The sequence below is a fragment of the Saccopteryx bilineata genome, chromosome 5 (genome assembly GCF_036850765.1).
Source record: "Saccopteryx bilineata isolate mSacBil1 chromosome 5, mSacBil1_pri_phased_curated, whole genome shotgun sequence".
Lineage (NCBI taxonomy): Eukaryota > Metazoa > Chordata > Mammalia > Chiroptera > Emballonuridae > Saccopteryx > Saccopteryx bilineata.
Genome location: NC_089494.1, coordinates 175,275,037 through 175,295,638, shown reverse-complemented (window position 1 = coordinate 175,295,638; position 20,602 = coordinate 175,275,037). Strand labels below are relative to the sequence as shown.

At 34.9% G+C, this 20,602-nt stretch overlaps 1 protein-coding gene across 2 annotated transcripts in view; it reads right to left on the bottom strand.

The window, feature by feature from the left end:
- The window catches only part of PPA2 (inorganic pyrophosphatase 2), a 118,971-nt gene that overhangs the window by 10,265 nt on the left and 88,104 nt on the right, over window positions 1-20,602 (bottom strand). For both annotated transcript variants that reach the window (XM_066279444.1, XM_066279443.1), the window contains 3 exons: window positions 13,213-13,340; window positions 12,079-12,164; window positions 4,234-4,303 (listed from right to left, as the gene is read on the bottom strand). In XM_066279444.1, the coding sequence (XP_066135541.1) occupies window positions 4,234-4,303; window positions 12,079-12,164; window positions 13,213-13,340 (284 nt within the window). The remainder of the gene's footprint in view (window positions 1-4,233; window positions 4,304-12,078; window positions 12,165-13,212; window positions 13,341-20,602) is intronic.

The window sequence follows — 20,602 nt, the reverse complement described above, 5'->3', positions numbered from 1 at the left end:
TATTCTACATAGGCATTCATGCTGTCTTTTTTAATAATCTAGATGCCTTTTCCTTCTTTTTAATGTCTCATTGCACTGGCTAGACCTTCTAATAAAATGCTGACTAAAAGTAGTGAAAGCCAACTAGGCTTAGAGTTGTGTTTATGAAAAGGTTCAAAGTTTAATTTGTTTATGCTTTTTCATCTTCAGTGAGCTTTGGTAGTTTATGTATTGAATATTTCAAGGAATGTGTCCATTTCTTCCAAGTTGTCAAATTTATTGGTACATAAAGTTCTCCACAATATTTCCCAGTTCTAATATCATCTGTAGAATCAGCAGTGATATCATTTATTTCATTCCTGACACTCAAGATTTGTCTTCTCTCTTTTCTTTTTTGATCATTCTGGATAAAGGCTTATCCATTTTATTGGTCTTCTTAAAAAACTAGCTTTTGGTTTCATTATTTGTTCTACTGATTTTCTGCGTATATAAATTTTTTAATTATAAAATATATCAAACATACAGAAAATGCTAATCTAGGGAGTGGCATATGCCTACTCACCACATTTTTAAAAGAGTTAACATTGTTATTACAGCAACTTTATAACTGAAGTCTCTTTTTCTAGCTACTCATCAAAATTAAAATCTTATTTCCCATCCTTTTCAGAAGTTACTTCTCCTGACCACTATGCTGACACTGGTGTCTACTGTTTTTAATTGCTTCTGGAGTGAGAATACCATATCTCTTTGTATTCATTAAAAACATATGGTACTACTGCTTGGGGTGTTTTAAAATTTACAAACACAATACTTACTATATATTACTGCAAACATTTTTCACCCAACATTTGTGTTTCTGATTTTATCCATGTAGAATCATGCAGTTTTAATTCACATATTTTACCTATGTCATAGTTTTCCACTGTATAAATATACTACAGTTTATTTCAGGGGTCCCCAAACTTTTTACACAGGGGGCCAGTTCACTGTCCCTCAGACCACTGGAGGGCCAGACTATAAAAAAACTATGAACAAATCCCTATGCACACTGCACATATCTTATTTTAAAGTAAAAAAACAAAACAGGAACAAATACAATATTTAAAATAAAGAACAAGTAAATTTAAATCAACAAACTGACCAGTATTTCAATGGGAACTATGGGCCTGCTTTTGGCTAATGAGATGGTCAATGTCTGGTTCCATATTTGTCATTGCTAGCCGTAACAAGTGATATGATGCGCTTCCGGATGCATCCCACGTCACCAGAAGTAGCACTGTATGTGCCACGCTTTGTGTTGCTCACTGACCACCAATGAAAAGAGGTGTCCCTTCCGGAAGAGCGGCGGGATAAATGGCCTCAGGGGGCCGCATGCGGCCCGTGGGCCATAGTTTGGAGACCCCTAGGTTTATTTATCCATTTTTTAATCGATAGACATTTATTTGGTTTCCAATTTTGCCTTATCTGATCATATAAACACATGTATTAAAAACTCTATAGAATTTAGAAAGGTAATTTCTTAGTGAGTTATAAGTGATTTTAACTTCACTAGAAATTACTTAATTGCTCTTCAAAGTAGTTGTACCAACTTATATTCGCATCATGTGTAACAACAAGGAAGACAGATCTGCTTTTGCCACTTGCTTAAAAACACTTGGTATATCCAACTTCTAAACATTTGCCAACTGATAATTATGAAATCATATTGTATCTTAGATTGATCTCACAGATTACATGTGAGAGCAAATTCTCACATTACCTGGCCATGTTCTTGGGTGAGTTTCTGTTCATATTGTTTGCCCATTTCTCCTCCCCCACTGCATTATATTATTCTTGTAGATTTGAATGTTTTTAATCATTTATAAGTTTTTTTGTTTATACACAAAATCCAATAAACCTTTTGATCATTTTAATTTTACTTTTCTTCAGCTCTATTATCCTTCTTACATTCTGTAACCTAAATATGACAAGTTTATTTCTGTAGATATTTTCTATATTGTTTCTAAAATGATTCCAAATATTAACCATCAGGTTATTGGCATTTGTATTCTTTTTCTTTATTACAGTGACAATATTTTTCTTAACTGATCCGTATCTATAGTTGAGTGACTAGTTAGTAAATTTATTTTGGTCTCAATGCTATACTAATTGTGTTTTGATCAATATGCTCAGCAACATATGCTTCCTTCAACAGTTCTGTTAATCATTCAAAAGTTTAATCCATTTCTTTCTTTATGCATTTTTAAGTATCTGTTCACTAAAGCAGTTACTTTATCTGAAACTCACACCTAATCAACTTATTGTATTACTGTCAATATACACCTAGAAAGTAAAAATTCTATTACTATCTGGTCTTGTTTAAGCATACTTCAGACTCACTTAGCATCTACGTATCAGTCTCAAGAAAACATTACTTGTTAAGTAACTTATTAGAATGAGTTCACTCATTATGAGCCTATGAATAGACCCTGGGTTTAGAATCGGTTACCATACAAGCCCAGGATTGATATGGTGTGAATATGATCAAGGTTGATGGATGACTTCAACATCTTAAGTTATTTTGAGCAACCAAAGAACAAACACATTGACAGTACTTATATAAGAAAATGGAAAGATATGGGTATACCTAAATAATTCTGATTCAAACATCTCATTGTGGTTCTGAAGAGATAAAATGCCAAGTCAAAATGCTTTGATTATAAAGAATTCATTATTACAAGCTGATAAATCTTCAACAGAAAATTTTACGTAGTCTGGCCTTCTGAATCAGGTGGCTGCTATTAGCGCAATTGACTTACACATTTTTAGTACTGAAGTGTTATCTATGGTAAATTCTACCAGAACTGATGAAGAAGGACTGCTTTCTTTGCATTTTTTTTTTTTACTCTAGTAGTCTCAGTGAAAAATCGTTATAGCATTTTCTTCATTACTAGGAAGCACAACAAAGTTACCAAACCATGTAATTAATGCTGGACGTTAATATTTCTGAATTCTTACCTTGCTCCCAAATCTAAATGTCTAGATCATATTCATGTCTAGATCATTTTCCAATGCCCAGATCCAAACATTTCTGATCTCATCTCCTCCTTTTCCCCTAGACTCCGTCCACTCCAGCAGTCACCGTGACTCCTCAGGAATTTCTAGAACCTGTCAAGCACCCTCTTGCTTCATGGTCTTTGTGTTTTGCGGCCTAGAACACTCTTCCTTCAGACAGACACTTGACTCATTCCCTTTCCTTCTGAGAATCGATTCTTAGCAGTCCTCTCCTCGGCGAGGCTGACTACCTTTTTAATATAACTACAACTCCCGCCCCACTCCTGGCACTTTTTCCCCTCTTCCCGGCTCAGTTTTCATCATAGCGTTTACCTCCTCCTGAAACATTATGCATTTTACTTGTGTAGTAATTACTATACATTCCCCCCACTAGAATGTTACCTATACAAAGGCAAAAGTTTTTATATTTTTTCTTTAATATTGCACCCCCAGCAGGTAGAATTTCACCACACGTAGGACGCACTAATTAAGTAGTTGATGAAATAGTTGGTGCGGGAAAAATTCAAAGCTGTCATAGTGAGCAAACGAGTCTCTTGTTCCTGAAGCAAACATCTAAAGTCACTAATTTCCTATCTTATAACTAGTTTAGTTTTTAAAAGACAATTTACGAAGGGTATTTCTAGCCTAAGATCATTCCCGAAAAACACTTTATATCACAATATTACTTGATTGTCTGAATATGAATTTTCTTATATAGTGGCATCCAAATAAAACACTAATATACTAATAAATTCAGTTGTTTCCAGGCAACAAAATCGGTAGGCCATGTAAAAATCCAAGGATATCATATCAGCCAGAAAATGGAAAGCTCATGAGACAGCTAAACTAAATGGAAAAAAGGGAGTCTTTTTTATTTCATTTTTCTGGAGTCAAAATGCACCTGTACTTGCAGCCAGCTGCATCGTAGCCAGTACCTGAGTGGTGGCACTCATGAGAACAGAAGAGTGCAGAAGAGAGCAAATGCATATAAACAACAAGGAGGATATGGTATGAAACATAGCATTATATGATTAATGTAACATAGAAAATTTAATAATTCAACTAAAAGATTTCTAAATTTTCTAGTTAAAAAACAGATTTTAATGTTATTTTAACTTTATGCTTCCCAAAAGACTAGATACATGTCATTGCTAGATTTTTCAGAAATCCTGCTAGACTTCCTCATGACACATATAAGATGAAAGGATATTTTCCCCTTACCGATTCAACTAAGGATCTTGCTTCCTCTTGAGTGCAATGGAAAGGACTACTGCTTACCTGCACATTTGTGCTGCAAATTAACAGAGAATGTTATTATTACACAGGGTAAAAAAGGAGCAATTACTAAAAAGAAAACCAACTCTAAATGTTTCACATAGACAGTATGATTCCAGCTAGTGCCAAGGACCTGAATGAATATACATTAGGACAACTGAGACTCCTGTACATTTTTTCAAGCAAGGTTATATAATAGATATAAAGTGCTTCACAACACTGCACTTCCCAGAATTAAAAAAAAAGGCATACTAGTAGGCAAATCTAAATAATATCCTGATATATGTAAAAGACTAAGCTACATATCACATTTACTAAAGAAAAGGAAAAAATAAATGTGACCCTGAACATGACTACTAATAGGAAGAGTTTTCCTCTAAGCAAAATGATAAACATTTTAACTGGAAAAATACTAGAATCTCTTACTCTGACCTATATGAAAAATTAAATTAAGAGTGGTGAGAGAAAACCATATGAATATGAAAACTCAGTTTTCTTACAAGTCAGGAAGTTCAGTAAGGCTTATAAGACAGCAGCTCTATAAGCTCAAAAGCCTCTCTACACAGTGGTGATAGTATGCTATCTACACAAGCATGTTACCCATAACCTATGTCCTACTTCCTAGATAAAACCAAAGGCATCATTCTTCTCAAACATAAATTTCATCAAAGAAATCAGCAGATTAAAATGGATACAAAAAGACATGGTAAGAAGAGAGTTAAAGCCCAATTAATTTTTAATATAGAAGAAAAACATGATTAGCAGATTCCTAAAGGAGAGAAATAATAGATGAAACACATACACACACACACATGCCTTCAAGTAGACCTATGAGATATACATTATTAAATACATTTACCAATGGTTTGTGAAATATGTTAGGATATAGATGATAAAAAGATATACTTACTATTTTTAAACTACATCTGTCTATAATCAGACATTGTGTATATAACAATTATAATAATTGGTCAGTTCACTTTCTATCCAGACTCAAACTCTGGGATTTATTTTCATTTTTGACAAGAATAAAATTGATGCAAGCTGGCATTACCATCTTTAAGACTAAACTATTTTTTATTCTCTTCTCTGCATCCCATATTTAACTAAAAACTGAAAAAAGGTGCCTGACCAGGTGGTGGAACAGTGGGTAGAGCGTTGTCCTGGGATGCAGAGGACCCAGGTTTGAAACCCCGAGGCCACTGGCTTGAGCGCGGGCTCATCTGGCTTGAGTATAGGCTCACCAGCTTGAGTGTGGGATCATAGACAATACCCCAAGGTCGCTAGCTTGAGCAAGGGGTCACTGGCTCAGCTGGGTGCCCCCCGAAAAGCATACATATGAGAAAGCAATCAATGAACAACTAAGGTGCTACAACTATGAGTTGATGCTTCTCATCTCTCTCCCCTCCTGTCTGTCCCTGTCTTCCCCCCTCCTTCTCTGGCAAAAAAACAAAACAAAACATCAAATAAACAAAAACACCTGAAAAGAGGTAATGCCTTATAGGTCAAATACTTCCCTAAAGAAAATCAAAACTAAAAAAATTTAAAAGAACAATTTTAAAAGAACAAGACAAAAAAATTAGACGCTGCAAAGTCTTAAGTACTGGTCTTATGAAGAAAGCACCATGCATAGTAAATATACTATATGTAATGTTTTTAACATTAAACTAAACCATCTCTAGATGCTGAGCATATAATATTCAACCACAAAGCTCATGTAGAGCTTACAATATTTAAGGTTATTTTAGCTCAAACTTGGCATGGCCTACAAGAGGAGCAGAAAAATCATTTAAAGGAAAGATGACTAAACTGATGGTATCTACTACAAATGAAATTAAATATGACTAAAAAGAATGTGCTACCTTTCCTTTTTGTAATAAGAAAACCTGACCAGTAGTGGCGCAGTGGATAGAGCATCAACCTGGGACACTGAAGTTCCAGGTTCGAAACCTCAAGATTGCCGGCTTGAGCACAGGCTCATTAGGCTTGAGCACGGGATCACCGCCTTGAGTATGGGGAATCATCGACATGATCCTATGGTCACTGGCTTGAAGCCCAAGGTCGTTGGCTTGAAGCCCAAGGTCGGTGGTTTGAGCAAGAGGTCACTGGGTCGGCTGGAGCCCTCCAGTCAAGGCACAAATGAGACGCAATCAATCAACAACTCTCATCTCTCTCCCTTCCTGGATCTCTCTCTCAAAAATGAGAAAAGATATAAGCTGTGATTGAAGAGAGGATAAGAGGTGTTGAAAAGTAAACCTAAATGGCAAAAAAGAACTATTTCTCCTACAACAGAGTTTAAAGTTATGTAAGGTAAGAATAGAAAATTAATTAAAAGACTGTGTAGCCTTCAGAGCAAACATTAACAGTGTAAAATAATACTAACAATAACAAAACTTATTGTGAAAAAGATAATGATTCAAAATATCAATTAAAGAATTTAATAAGTACAGTGCTCCTAGAAAACAGAAGAGTCACTACTGGATTAAAAACACGAAAAGTACTTGTTGGTTTTAAAATATTATTCAACAATTTACCCCAACAGCTATTATTACTTAAGTAGCTATTACATGTCAGGTAAGACACAAAGATGATTAAGTCAGCTTTAGTCATTTGCTTTCAAGGAATTTCTGGAGGAGTGCACACATTTACACCCACTGCAGTAGCCCCTCATCTGCAGGGTGTGCTGCAGACCCAGTGGGTGCCTGCAACCAGAGTACTGATCCCTATTTAGACTGTTTTTTCCTAGACATATATATCTATGATAAAAGCTTAATATACAAATGAAGCACAGTAAGAATTTAACAACTAATAATAAAATATAACAATTATAACTATATACTTTACTACATACTTTAATATGATAATAAAGTTATGTGAATGTGGTCTCTCTCTCAGGTAATCGATCTGATAACTGAGACAGCTAGTAAGTGGCTAATGGGTGAGGAGTGCATGCAGTGTGAATACAGTGGACAAAGGGGTAAGTCACGTCCTAGGCTGGATGGAGCAGGACAATGTGAGATTTCATCACCTGACTAAGAACAGTATCAATTTTAAACTTACACATTTTTTTCCCTGGAATTTTCCATTAATATTTCAGACAGCAGTTGACTGCAGGTAACTGAAACCACAGAAAGCAAAACTACAGATAAAGGGAGACTACTATAGTCAGTCACTGTGGCAAAGGCATCGACAGAAGTAAATGCGGGCAATACAGAATGCCAAGACTACGACGGAATGTTTCTTAAGAAAAGAGGCAATCAAAACTAAGTCTTAATAAATGAGGAAGTTAGCTAGTTCACAAAATGAAAAGACGGTAGAGGCAAAGGAAACGGTCATTAGCAGCCTCGACATCACTAAGGCCCTGGTGTTGGCGAGGAGTGACAAGCAGTTCTCAGCTGTTGGAACACGAGGTAAGAGGCAAGACATGATGGAAAATAAGACTAGACAGGGGCTAGTCTTGGAATCTTGGAAGGCCTTGTCTGCTCTTTTGGAGAAAGCTTAGATTTTATGTTTCTTACACAGAGAAGATTGGAAGCACCTAGGGAGCTTTTAAAAAACAAATAAAGGCTTAGAGATCCTAATTCACTAGGTTTAAGAAAAGAGACAATGCAATTAGTTTTCTAACAGTTTTCCTAGGTAGTTTTGATGTACTATGTGTTACTGAAGAAAACTGCTCTGATGAGTGGGGGAAGCGGTTAAAAAGGAAGGGCAAAAGTTTGCTAATAAATACAAGTACATGGTAAGGAACTAAAATAAAAGAGTAAGTAATTTATTCACTAAAGAAAAAGGAAATAAAAATTGAACAACAATATCAAAAATTTTACAAATCAAGTAGGTATTAAAAATAAGGAAAAAATAAAAAATGAGTTAGAATTGTAAACATTTTGACTTTAAATTATCTAGACGTATATACACATATCTGGAAATTTATGTTCTGATAATTTTTAAGATTAAAAAAGTTTGTTTGTTGTATTCATTATAATGGTAGAGGTATACTACAGTTGTAAGTAGACTTGGAATCTAGCTTAAATCCTGGCCCCACCACACAGTGTGTAACCTTAGGTCGCTGTATCTCTGTGTAACTTTAATTCCTTATGGGTAAAATGGAGATATAATGACATATATTTTATAGGGTTCTTGTGAGTATTAATTAGATAACACATATAAAGCACTTAGAACCTGGAAGATAAATAGTATAGAGTTCAATAAATGTCACCTCTTATTAATGTAATCGTAACCATTACCAAAACTGTAGCAAAAAGTGACATCAGAGCTTAGAACTAAAGTTACCTTCAGAGTAAAGATAATTAGAACCAGCACAGAAGGCATGATATCAAGCTATAGAGAAACCAGCCGGAGAGATGGTCTCCAGCTGCACAGCTGAGGAAGCCTGGACACACCCCAGTCCCACTGAGGACTGCAGAAGATTTGCAGAAAGTACGCTTAGGAAGGAGTTAAGAAAGCAAACGGCAAGCCAATACCTCTTCAGACAATCAGAGATCCTTTCTTTTTCAGTTCATCACACTATCTGACTTAGAATGCCTGACCATGAACACTAACTCAGTCTACTAGTTAAGACTGGAAGACTTTGCTGTTAATAAGTTATGCTGTTTAAGTTACAATCAGTTACCTAAATTTTAAGACAATGCTGAAAAAAATAAAATAAAAGAGTAGTCTGCATAAGAGGTAAGGAAACAGGGAGGAGGATATCAGAGTGGAGAGTGGTACATTAGCCTGCATGAGAAATATAATTTGAAGCTACAATGGCCAAGCATTTGTGTCACAGGTAAGATGAGACTCTTGATGACTTGGATAAAATATTTCTTGAGACTGTTTCTTTCCTCCAACTGACTAATTATTCTAATAATTTCTTGAACATCTCTCCTGATTCCAGACTTTACACACCAGAAAGAGCAGGGCCTCTATTGTATTCACAGCAGTAACCTGGTCTCTGGACACTGCCAGTAGCTGCAGTGGACCCTCTCTCGGCACTTGCTGAAAGAGAACGTCTTCCCAATTTCTGCTGATTCAGAGAAGGGAACAATGACAGTTGGTAGTGTCCACTCTTAAGGATGGCATGTACTTTTGCTTTCTACAGATAGGCTTTCCAAGAGTCAGTTGTTTTTGTTCTCAAACCCATTTATGTTAGTTTACTATTATTTCATAATTGAAGCAGTAATTATGCTCATAGATGAAGGGAGTATGGAGAGAGAACTATTACTATGAACACTAGAGTAGGCTTTAAACCTACTGAGGCTATAAACACTACTGAGGCTCTAAAAAGCCTTAATAAAAAAGAATCACTATAGCCTGACCAGTATTGGCGTTCTTGTATGGGACCAAAAGTTACAGAACTAATATTAATATTTTAGGATGCTTAAAGAACATTTTATTTATTTGGGCTAGGCACAGAGAGATTTGGTAAATGGGATTTCTATGCTTGTGTGATTAGCATAAAACCAGGATGGCCGATGGCATTGTGTTGTACATGCAAAAGGAAAGACTTGGATTCTCTGACCTTCCCCCACACCTGTGGGGAAATGGGTGACTAGCTAGCCAGGTGTAGGCAGAGAAAGATTAAATTAAACCTTTTCTTATATTAATGGGCCATTTACAGGCATTTGTCCCCATGGAAACTACCTCTCCCCTCCTGAAAGCATGTAGTTAATGTATGTATCTCTGGACAAAGGAATAGCAAATGAACACTAGAAAATATAGAAATGTCTTTTAATATGTAAAGTGACATTTTTACCATTGTGTTACCTGGTAAGTTTTAATGTAAAGAAACATCTTTTTATGAACCCTATAGGCAGATGTTATAAACTTGCTAATGAATTGTGTCCCATCCCCCCCTTCATCCTTTTCCCAAACCTGTGTAAGTAAAGACAAAGGTTACAAGCTTATGCCGTGATGTCAGGCTTTTTCCCCGCCCATGCATAATTAAGGGTATATAACCAGCCCCTAGAATATTATAGAGGCACATGATTTTAGGACTGCCCTGTGTAAGCTATATGCAGCTAGCATATTTAATAAATTTCCTCCTTTAATAAAACTCTTCAAAAACTCATTTGGACTTGGTGTCTCTATGAAAACCCACAGAATTGTGGATTGGGTACTTTATAACAGTGTAGTGAATAATGTGTTGACCTAGAACACTGAAGTCCTAGGTTCAAAATCCTGAGGTTGGTGGTTTGAACCCAAGGTCACTGGCTTGAGGAAGGGGTTATTGGATCAGCTTAAGACCCCCACCCCCATCAAGGCACATATAAAAAGCAATCAATAAACATAGTGAAGCAACTGTGAATTGATGTTTCTCACTCTCTTTCCTCCCCTCCACCCTTCCTGTCTCTCTCTTTTCTCAAAAAAAAAAAAAATCACTATAAAAAACTTGGGTGTCAAATCAGACGTAGGGTAAGGCTGATGTAAAAGGTTAGGGAAAAACACTAAAAATCTGTAAGAGTTTTTACTTATTAATTTTATTTACTGATTTCAGTGATAGAAGAAAGGGGAGAGAGAGAGAGAAAGGAACACTGAGCTGTCCCTGTATGTGTCCTAATGTGGATTGAACTGGCAACCTCTGTGCTTCAGGACGATGCTCTAACCAACCAAGCTTTTTATTTATTTTCTTAAAAATTCTGTAAGGGTTTGTAATTATAAAATGTTTAAGAATTATAGATCTGAACAGGTGGTGGCACAGTGGATAGAGCGTCAACCTGGAACGGTCAGGATCCAGGTTTGAAACCCCAAGGTCGCTGGCTTGCCTGGCTTGAGCAAAGGGTTGCCAGCATGAGCATGGGATCAGACATGGCCCCATCTTCGCTGGTTTGAGCCCAAGGTCACTGGCTCGGCTGGAGTGCCCCCCACCCCCGGTCAAGGCACATATGAGAAACAATCAGGGAACAATTTCAGTGCCACAACTATGAGCTGATGCTTTTCATCGTTCTCCCTTCCTAACCATGTTTCTCTTTCTCTCCTAAAGAAAAAAAAAACAAAAACGTTTAAGGATTATAGAATCTGAATTTTATTTTCTATTATACATTATATTAGAATATATATATATATAAATTATGGAATCAGTATAGAAAAGATCTTAGCCTTATATCCACAGATAGGTGAATAAATGGACACTTAAATGTTTTAAAGGAAAATAATGGAGTCACATGTTAACTATTGAGTGCCCTGAATCAACGGGCTAGTGATCCAGATCTTGTTGGATAAGAAGGCATTTACTGTTCTTATCAAGAAATGATGTGGCAGCTCTAAGATAAACAAAATAACTGTATGTTTGGAATTGAAAAATTGCTAATGTTTTTTACTCTATCTTTGCACATACAGTATAATAACATTATTATTATAAATGCCCCACTAAACTATAAACCCCTTAAGAAATGACACTATGTCAATCACTAGTTTCATGGTGCCCAGCACTTAGTAATTTCTTCCAAATAGGTGCTCTACAAGTATTTTTTAATTGATTTCAGAGAGATGGGTGCAGAGGGGATGGAGGGAGGGCGGGAGGAAAGGAGGAAGAAAAGCATGGATTTGTTATTCCACTTATTTATGCACTCATTCATGGTTGATTCTTATATGTGTCCTAATGGACGACTGAACCCACAACCTTGGCATATCCGGACAGCGCTCTAACCAACTGAGCTATCTGACCAGGCACATGATTTTTTAGTGAAAAAAAAAATTGAAATTTCTTTAAAAAGGAATCAGAACTGAGTATACCATGGCTATTTACTGCCAATTAATAATAAATAACATTTCGTAGAAGAGACAAATTCTTACCAATTTATAGCCCCTCCATCACACTTCTTCAGAAGCAATGCTTTCCAACATTCATGAGCCGATTTAATAACTTCAAGAGCAAAAGCCTAGTTCCAAACCAAAAAAAAACACAAAAAAACCCATAGCAATCACACCATTACACAAACATGCTATATTGACATTATACTCACTATAAGAACCTGAGCTCTGGAGTGAGGCAAGCCTGAGCATGAATTCTGACATCCTTACTTACCAGATGTTTGACTTTGGACAAGTTACTTAATAGCACTAAACCTTAATTTCTTCATCTATAAAATGGAATACAGTAAGGATAATCTGAGTCAGGGCTGGCAAACTTAGGCCAAATCCAGCCTTCCTGCTATTTCAGTAAAGAAAGTTTTACTGAACACAATTTTATATTTATACTTACTAATTCTATACAAAGCCCTCAATATTTTAAAGGTTCTTTTAATATGCATTTTAAAAAATACTGGGTCCAGCAATAATTTTTTGTATAGCAAAATACTTATTGTAAATTTTTGTTTTCATTAACATGGCTAACTTATAAAACATAATTTACTTCTTAGCTTCCACTTGAATGTTGGTTTATAATGAGTAATTCATATAATGATAATAACTTTTTTAAATTGTTCCATGTTTCACACTTTAATTCTTTGGCCTATTTTCTCCATCAATGTCATATTAGAGATACCTTTTGGTATTCTAGTAGAAAAAGCCTGTGACAGTAAGATAATTGAAGCACTTTATTAAATTAGCAGCTTACTTCAGTCATGGCAGAACGAGCACATAGGAGAGAAGCCTCAATCAATATACACAAATAATAACTGTCTTCCCTCCAAAACAGTAAATAGGAATCCTTATAAAGAATTTGAAAAATTAAGACTTATCACAGAAATCCTTCATTTTTTAAAAGGAATTGATAGATGGATATAGATATTCATCAGCCTACTGATTCATATGAGATCTCTTGAATAAAAGTTTTTAATAAAAATGATGAAATAATGTCAAGTATAAAAATCAGTAAAACTCTTGTCATCATACTATATACAAATATTCATATAAGAAATTCTAAAAGTGAAAAAATATTTTACAGGTATCACGAGGAAATTATAAAATAAAGATTATCATATTCACCTTGTTTTTGAATGCTCCATTAAAAGCAAACTGGTTTTCTGGTTTACCCTCTGGCACCTTATAAAATCTAAACCAATTAACCGTAGCTTCCAAATAACCTGGTTTGTACTTCTTAACATCATCAATGTCTGTAAGTGAAGAAACAAGAAGACTTTTTATTAAAAATCAAAATCTATTCCTACTAGTGGTAGAGCATTGAACTTAAGGAGTCAGAAAACATGGAGTCTAGTCTAATTCTGCTAACTAGCAGCAAAACTGTCAACACACGTCCTGCCATTTCTGGGCTTTGCAATGTGATTATTACTACTTCATTCTACAAACTCTTTTTGAGCACTTTCAGACACTGTGTTAGGTACAGCAGATGAGAACAACAAAGTTCTTTTTCTCAAAGAGCTCAGAGGTCTAATTAAAGAAAACAAACAGAAAACAAAATGCAATGAAGTAAGATTGAGATGTGCTTAAAGCTGATGTCATTCTGCCGGCAGTGGAGGGCTTAAAGTAGGGGAGTTACTATCAAGATCAGTGTTTAGAAATACTAAGCTAAAGGAAACTGAAGATAGAAAGGAGAGGGTAACACCCAGCAGAGAACATACTGAAGCTAGAGGAGAAAGGTTTCGTGAGTGTATACACCATAGTTTTTCATTCACTATGTGTTCTAAGCAGTGAAGGAGACCAGTAAACGGAAACAAGTCTCTGCTCTCATGGCGTCCATAGCAGAGAGACAACAAATATAGAATATGTTAATCAGTGAAAAGCCTGATGAAGGAAAATAAATTGGTAAGAAAGATGCAGACAAGGCAATTTTACTTTATTTATTTATTATTATTATTATTTTTTAGAATTTTTCCGAAGTGAGAAGTGAGGGGTGGCAGACAGACTCCCACATGTGCCTGACCGGGATCCACCCAGCATGCCCACCAGAGGGCGATACTCAGCCTATCTGGGGCATTGCTCTGCTGCAACCAGAGCCATTCTAGTGCCTGAGGCGGGGGCCATGGAGCCATCCTCAGCACCTGGGCCAACTTTGCTCCAGTGGAGCCTTGGCTGTGGGAGGAAGAGAGAGAGACTGAGAGAAAGGAGAGGGGGAAGGGTGGAGAAGCCAGATGGGCACTTCTCCCGTGTGCCCTGGTCAATAATCGAACCCGGGACTTCCATACACTGGGTTGACGCTCTACTGCTGAACCAACCAACCAGGACCCAGACAAGGCAATTTTAAACAGGGTGATGACGGTTCACAAAGTTTTTAATTTCAGAATCTGTAATGATTTACAGGATTTATTTTGAAGAAGTTTGTTATCATGTAAACAGCTTAACCATTATATCTTGAGGACATTCATATAAAAATAGTTGGATATTACTTTATTAAAAATAGACCCCCTTCTCCCAAAAAGGTTCCCAAGGAATGTATACTTTTCAATATATATCAATTAAATAATATAACTAGATAAAACCAGAAGTCTTTACTCTCTACCACACTGTAACTTAAGGCTTAATTTAGCCTAGTCCTTTATGTATAATAAATTATAGCAGTGACAGACTTGGTAGCACTGAAAAATTAGAATGCTATAATTAAAAACAGGAGTAAGACAACACGCACAAGGATAATTTAAAGACCACATGGTTTCAGGCTTGCTCATCTAAGCCCTGTGGGAACCCTTCACTCACTAGGCAGGTCCGTACCGGGGATGCATTTTGCAGGCATGGCTTAAACAAACAGGAATTATGCTTTTGCTTTTTATGCTTGCCTTTTTACCTGTTACATAACAGCTTAGGAAGTCACATATTCCTTCAGATGTCAGATGTTTCATCTCAGTGAAATGAGTCTGGCAAGGCAGACACTATAGGAATGGCAGAGACCGTGGCAAACAGAGAACTGGGTATCCTGCCTAAGGGCACTCAGATTTAAAATTCTGCAATACGGCAATGAACCACACATGATCCAGTAATTCTGGAGCAAACAGCACAAACATTACAACTAAGGGGAAAAAGAATCACTTGAAACCAAACATAGGCTATAATTGCTATATTGATCATAGTCAGTATTTATTTCTTTATTTAAATGAGAAGCATCAACTCACAGTTATGGCACTTTAGTTGTTCATTGATTGCTTTTCATACGTGCCTTGACCAGGGGGCTCCAGCCAAGCCAGTGACCCCTTGCTCAAGCCAGTGACCTTGGGCTCAAGCCAGCGACCATGGGATCATGTCTCTGACTCCACGCTCAAGCTGGTGTCCTCAGGGTTTTGAACCTGAGACCTCAGCATCCTAGGTCAATGCTCTATCCACTGTGTCACCACCGGTCAGGCAGTACATATTTATTGATTAAATGATGGAAAATATTTAAGATAGTGAATTCCTTTTAGTATTATATATATTATATATATATCCTATCCTAGGTCACAGAAGTTTTTGTCATGTTCCAACAGAACTTTTAGTAAATATTTCACCTAATACATGTTTCCTCTTCAATTTTAGACTTTTTTTTTGCTCTTAAATGAGCTTCTTTCCAAGGTGAGCTTTCCATTGCTCATTTTCTTACATTCTATCTCTATTTTTGAAAAAAAAATCTGTAAATTGGATAATAAGTTCCTCCAACTCAGTTTCCTTCCTTCCTTCCTTCCTTCCTTCCTTCCTTCCTTCCTTCCTTCCTTCCTTCCTTCCTTCCTTCCTTCCTCCCTCCCTCCCTCCCTCCCTCCCTTCTTTTTTTTTTTAGAGAGAGAGAAAGAGAGGAAGGGAGCTTGATGAAAAGCATCAATTGTAGTTGCGGCACTTTAGTTGTTCCATGATCCCATGTTCAAGGCAGTGACCTTGCACTCAAGCTGGTGAGCCTGTGCGAAAGCCTGCTCAAGCTGGCGACCTCAGGGTTTTCAACCCAAGACCTCAGTATCCCATTGTGCCACTGCCAGTCAGACTCACTGTTTTCTTATTTAAAAGAGGAAAAGTTATTTTAGTCCACTCAAGGTGAGCAACCCAAAAGGCGCTTACTATTTTTGTAACTTAAATCTGATTTTTGACTTAATCATTGTACCTTACCCAATCTGTCATTCTCTGTCCCATGCATAAGGTTTTTTAATTACTGACATCAAATTAGAAAATTATTCAACATCTATTCCAGCTTAGGAGGCTATCTCTTCAGAGGTTATGTTAAGCAATGACATCAATAGTAAAAAAATATAAAAATTTAATAATGTTAATAAGAAGTAAACTCTCCAAATATAAGCTAAACTTTTCCATTCTCAATTAATTATATCCTGGGGGAAAACAGCGAAATTTTCACACACACACACACAAAAAAAAAAACCCAAAAACTGAAAATAAGCAATTTAAACATTTAAAAAACCCCAATAGCAAGTGCCTCTCAGAACAAAATCTTATATCCAATACCAACAGTCAGTTCAATGATTTACTCTTCTAAAAATATAAAAAATTCCACCTAAAATCTATAAACTGATTTATAGCTTATAAAGACTTTTATATAAATAACCTCTTTTGTTCCTCATAAAACTCGTGAGGGTTAATAAGCACACTCATATGAAACATAAGAAAACTACAGCTAAGAAAATATAAAGGATTTGCCAATATTTATCCAACTCATTCATGGTAGAACTAATAGAATAGTCCCCTTATATGCATGGGATATTTTTCAAGACCCAAGTGGATGCCTAAAATCACAAATAGTACTGAACCCCATTTATTCTATGTTTTTTCCTATACATACATAACTGTGATAAAGTTTAATTTATAAATTTGGCACAGTAAGAGATTAACAACAAATAAACAGAATAATCATTACAACATACTGTAATAAAAGTTACGTGAATGTGTGTGTGTCTCTCTCACAATACTGGATAACAGAGCAGGTAGCATTTGTACAGCATGTGCACAATGAACAGACAAACTGAGAGGCACAAGATTTCATCCTGCCTTTCAGAATGGTGTGCAGTTGAAAACTTATTAAATACTGGAATTTTCCATTTCATATTTTTTGACCAAGGTTGACCAAGGGAAACTAAAACTGCAGAAAGCAAAACTGAGGTAAGGGAGGACTACTACATTACATAAATAAAACTGTTCTAATTCCATAAATTCTTTTTTCTCTACATTGCACAGTAATATTGTCAGACATTTTATTTACATTAAAAATATGTGTTAAGTATATTCTTCCTGTTTCTTATTGTGGTAAAATATATATAACACGAGATTTACCATTTTTAAGTGCTAGTAAGTACATCTAAATGATGTACAATCATTACTATTACCCATTTCCAAAATGTATTCATTAGATGTACTGTTTACAAAAATAAATTTTAAGAAAAGCAGCAGTTCTGCAGTAGTCATTTATTTCCATTACTGGGAATTAACTTCATATTAAACTCTCTATTCTAGATAATTATATAGCTTATTTTCAATATAAACTAATCTAACAACAAGTTAGAATAAGCTAGCTTTTTAAAATATAATCAAGGTAAGTTTATTTCAATTCCTGTTTTTAATTACAAATGAATTCTTTTTAATCAAGATCTACCTGATCAACTCCCTGGACAATTAACGAAGACTTTTTAAAAATATTCCAAGTGATATCCACAGTAGTTTCCATGCTGAGTCTAGTAGAGAACTCCAACATAAAAGTCACACTTTGCTTTCTCCAGTTAAGTTTCAACTTTAGCAAGCATCAGTATTGTTTGTTCCCAAAGCATTTATGCAACTACATCTTAGTTATAAATGATATTTAATAAAAGATTATATAAGGCAGTGATTTTATCAGTACAAAATAGAGACTTTGATTCTATAAAATTAATTTGACTGTTTTGAAATAATTCAATAAAAGAGGTAGCTAAAAATATCTGCTGTCAAATTAGGTCTGGGTAAGAAGGTAGTTAAAGGTGAGAAAAAAATAAAAACCTAAAATTATACATGTAGACTGCTTTGCAAAGGGGAGGGAATAAGATTTTAAATATGAGAGGTCAGAGAGAGCCTCTGATAAAATGCACTGTAGTATATTCCAGAATAAAGTGTGGGAGCAATCCATTCAAATACCTAAAAGAGTCATCTTGAGAAGTTGGTTAAGTGCTAATATTCTGAGGTCTGAATGTGCTTAAAATGTTTGAGAAAGACAGTAAGAAAGCCCTGTGCTTAGAGCAGAGTGAAGAAAGACTTTAAGAGATCAGATTAGAGAAGAAGCCACCAGCCAGTTACATAAAACTCTAAGGGCCATATGAAGGACTTTTCTTTTTACTTTCAGATGGGTTCTGGGTACAACTTTTTAGGAAGATCTATCTGTTATGCAGGGAAAAGACTATAGAGGAAGAACTGGAAGCAGGATATCCAATAAGAGACTACTGAGAGTATCCACATAGGTGACAAATGATGAGGGCTTAAATAAATATAGTTGTATGGAGGTGGTGACAAAGAATCAATTTTGGATTATCTATAGAAAGCAAAACTGAGAGGACTTACCAATGGCATAAAAAAAAGTAAAAAACGACAAAAACCAGTAAAGATCAGACTTACATAAAAAGTATCAAAGAGCTAAAAAGGACTAGTCATCAAATTAAGCAAAAATAGTCACTTAAATTTGTATCACTTTAGTTTTGTTTTTTCTTTTTAAAAAGCTTCATATAAGCTATCATAACTTCTGACAAACAGTGTGTAACCATGATTGTCTTCATTACAGGGTGTTTTCAAATTTGAAAGTTTAATTAACAAAAATGATATGGAGTCTCCTTAAAAGAACATTTATATTAAAACTAAAGATATAAGATTTATAAAAAGTCATCATAGTTCTAAATAAATCCATTGGAAAGTTTATACATTTCTTTATTAAATGCTAGCTAAAAAATCAAACCAAAAAATAATGATGAAATAATTTAATAAATTTTACAAGTCCAGAGCTTTCCATTTTAGTTTTTATTAACCACTTTTGAATTAGGAATTTATAAAAGCAAAGAAATTGATCAAAACTATCTTTATTCTATCTTTGTACATATGAGAGAATCCTAACACTTCCTATTGTTCAAAAGCGATCTTTATGACTTACCTTTTTCCTTCATGAGGGATATTGTACACCTTTTATGTAATGAAGTTTCTTTTCAATATAAATCAATTCACTTGTTTCTAAAACCTAACAGAATGTCACAAATGTCTACTAAGAGAGAAAAAAGTGGCTTGTGAAAATTAAAAGTTTCTTTCCATTCCTTTTATATAAAAAATATACTGTCTCACACTAGAGGGAGTTTCTAGTCACATGTGTTTGCCAAACTCCAATTTTACCCAGATTTCAGAATTAAATATACTTTAAGATAATAATCTATTTTCTCCAGATAAGCAAATAGTAATGATATAAATGAGGTGAAAATCAAATTGTTAAGGTACATTTTACACAAACAGCCTATGAACAGTATGACAGACGGGAAAAGACAGAAAGAAAGAAAAAAACAGAACTATTTAAAGAATGAAGTCTTTTAAATCTAGAGACATGTTAAAGCACTAAATAAACCTTATAAATGATTATGTAATAAAACAAAGAAAACACTAAGAAATTAGAAGCACAAGAAAATTATGACAACATATTTTTTCACATGACAATATATCAGCATAATACTGTACATCTAAAGATCAACAATAAAAAATTTAAATAACTCTTATACACCAAAAAAACCACACCCAGTCCCCATAACTACATATATAATTAAAAAATTTAAAACAAGGAAACAAAAACAAAGAAAAAACAGTCTTGCTTAATAACTTTTTTTGTCCAAAAAAATAAAACTCTAAGAATATTCAGGAAATGATAACAAAAGAACACTCAAAATTTGTAAGAAATAAGGTAAACTAGGAAAAACATCCTGTTTGGAATTAACACTTAGTTCTGGCACTTAATATACTATTGAGTCATCTTCAAAACAATAAATTACTTTGCCTGAATCTTCAAATACAAAATGAAGGAATCAAAGGTTGCTGTGAGAATTAAATAAGGCCATATATGAAAATCACCTAATAAAAAATAATTCTTAACAAATATTAATTATCAGCCCTCCAATTCTCTATAATCTTGTCCATGGATAAAGCCAATATTATACTCAGAGGCAAGCTTTATCTCTCAAAAAGAAATCAACAAGTAGATTAATGATTTAGAAACTTATTGAAATATTTCCATTAATATTGACAGTTATTTTATTTTTAATGTGTATAACTCAACTGAAAAATCAAAGGAACTAGACAAAGATATAAACAATGTAAACAAGCATCAAAAATAATATATAAGAGGCATCTGGACATACATAAACACACATACACTTGTACACTTATTTATAACCTTTTCCTATGTTTTTCTTATGGTAAAGATGAAGCCTCAAATGAATTTGTAATTAGTTTCTTATTTCATGAGAGA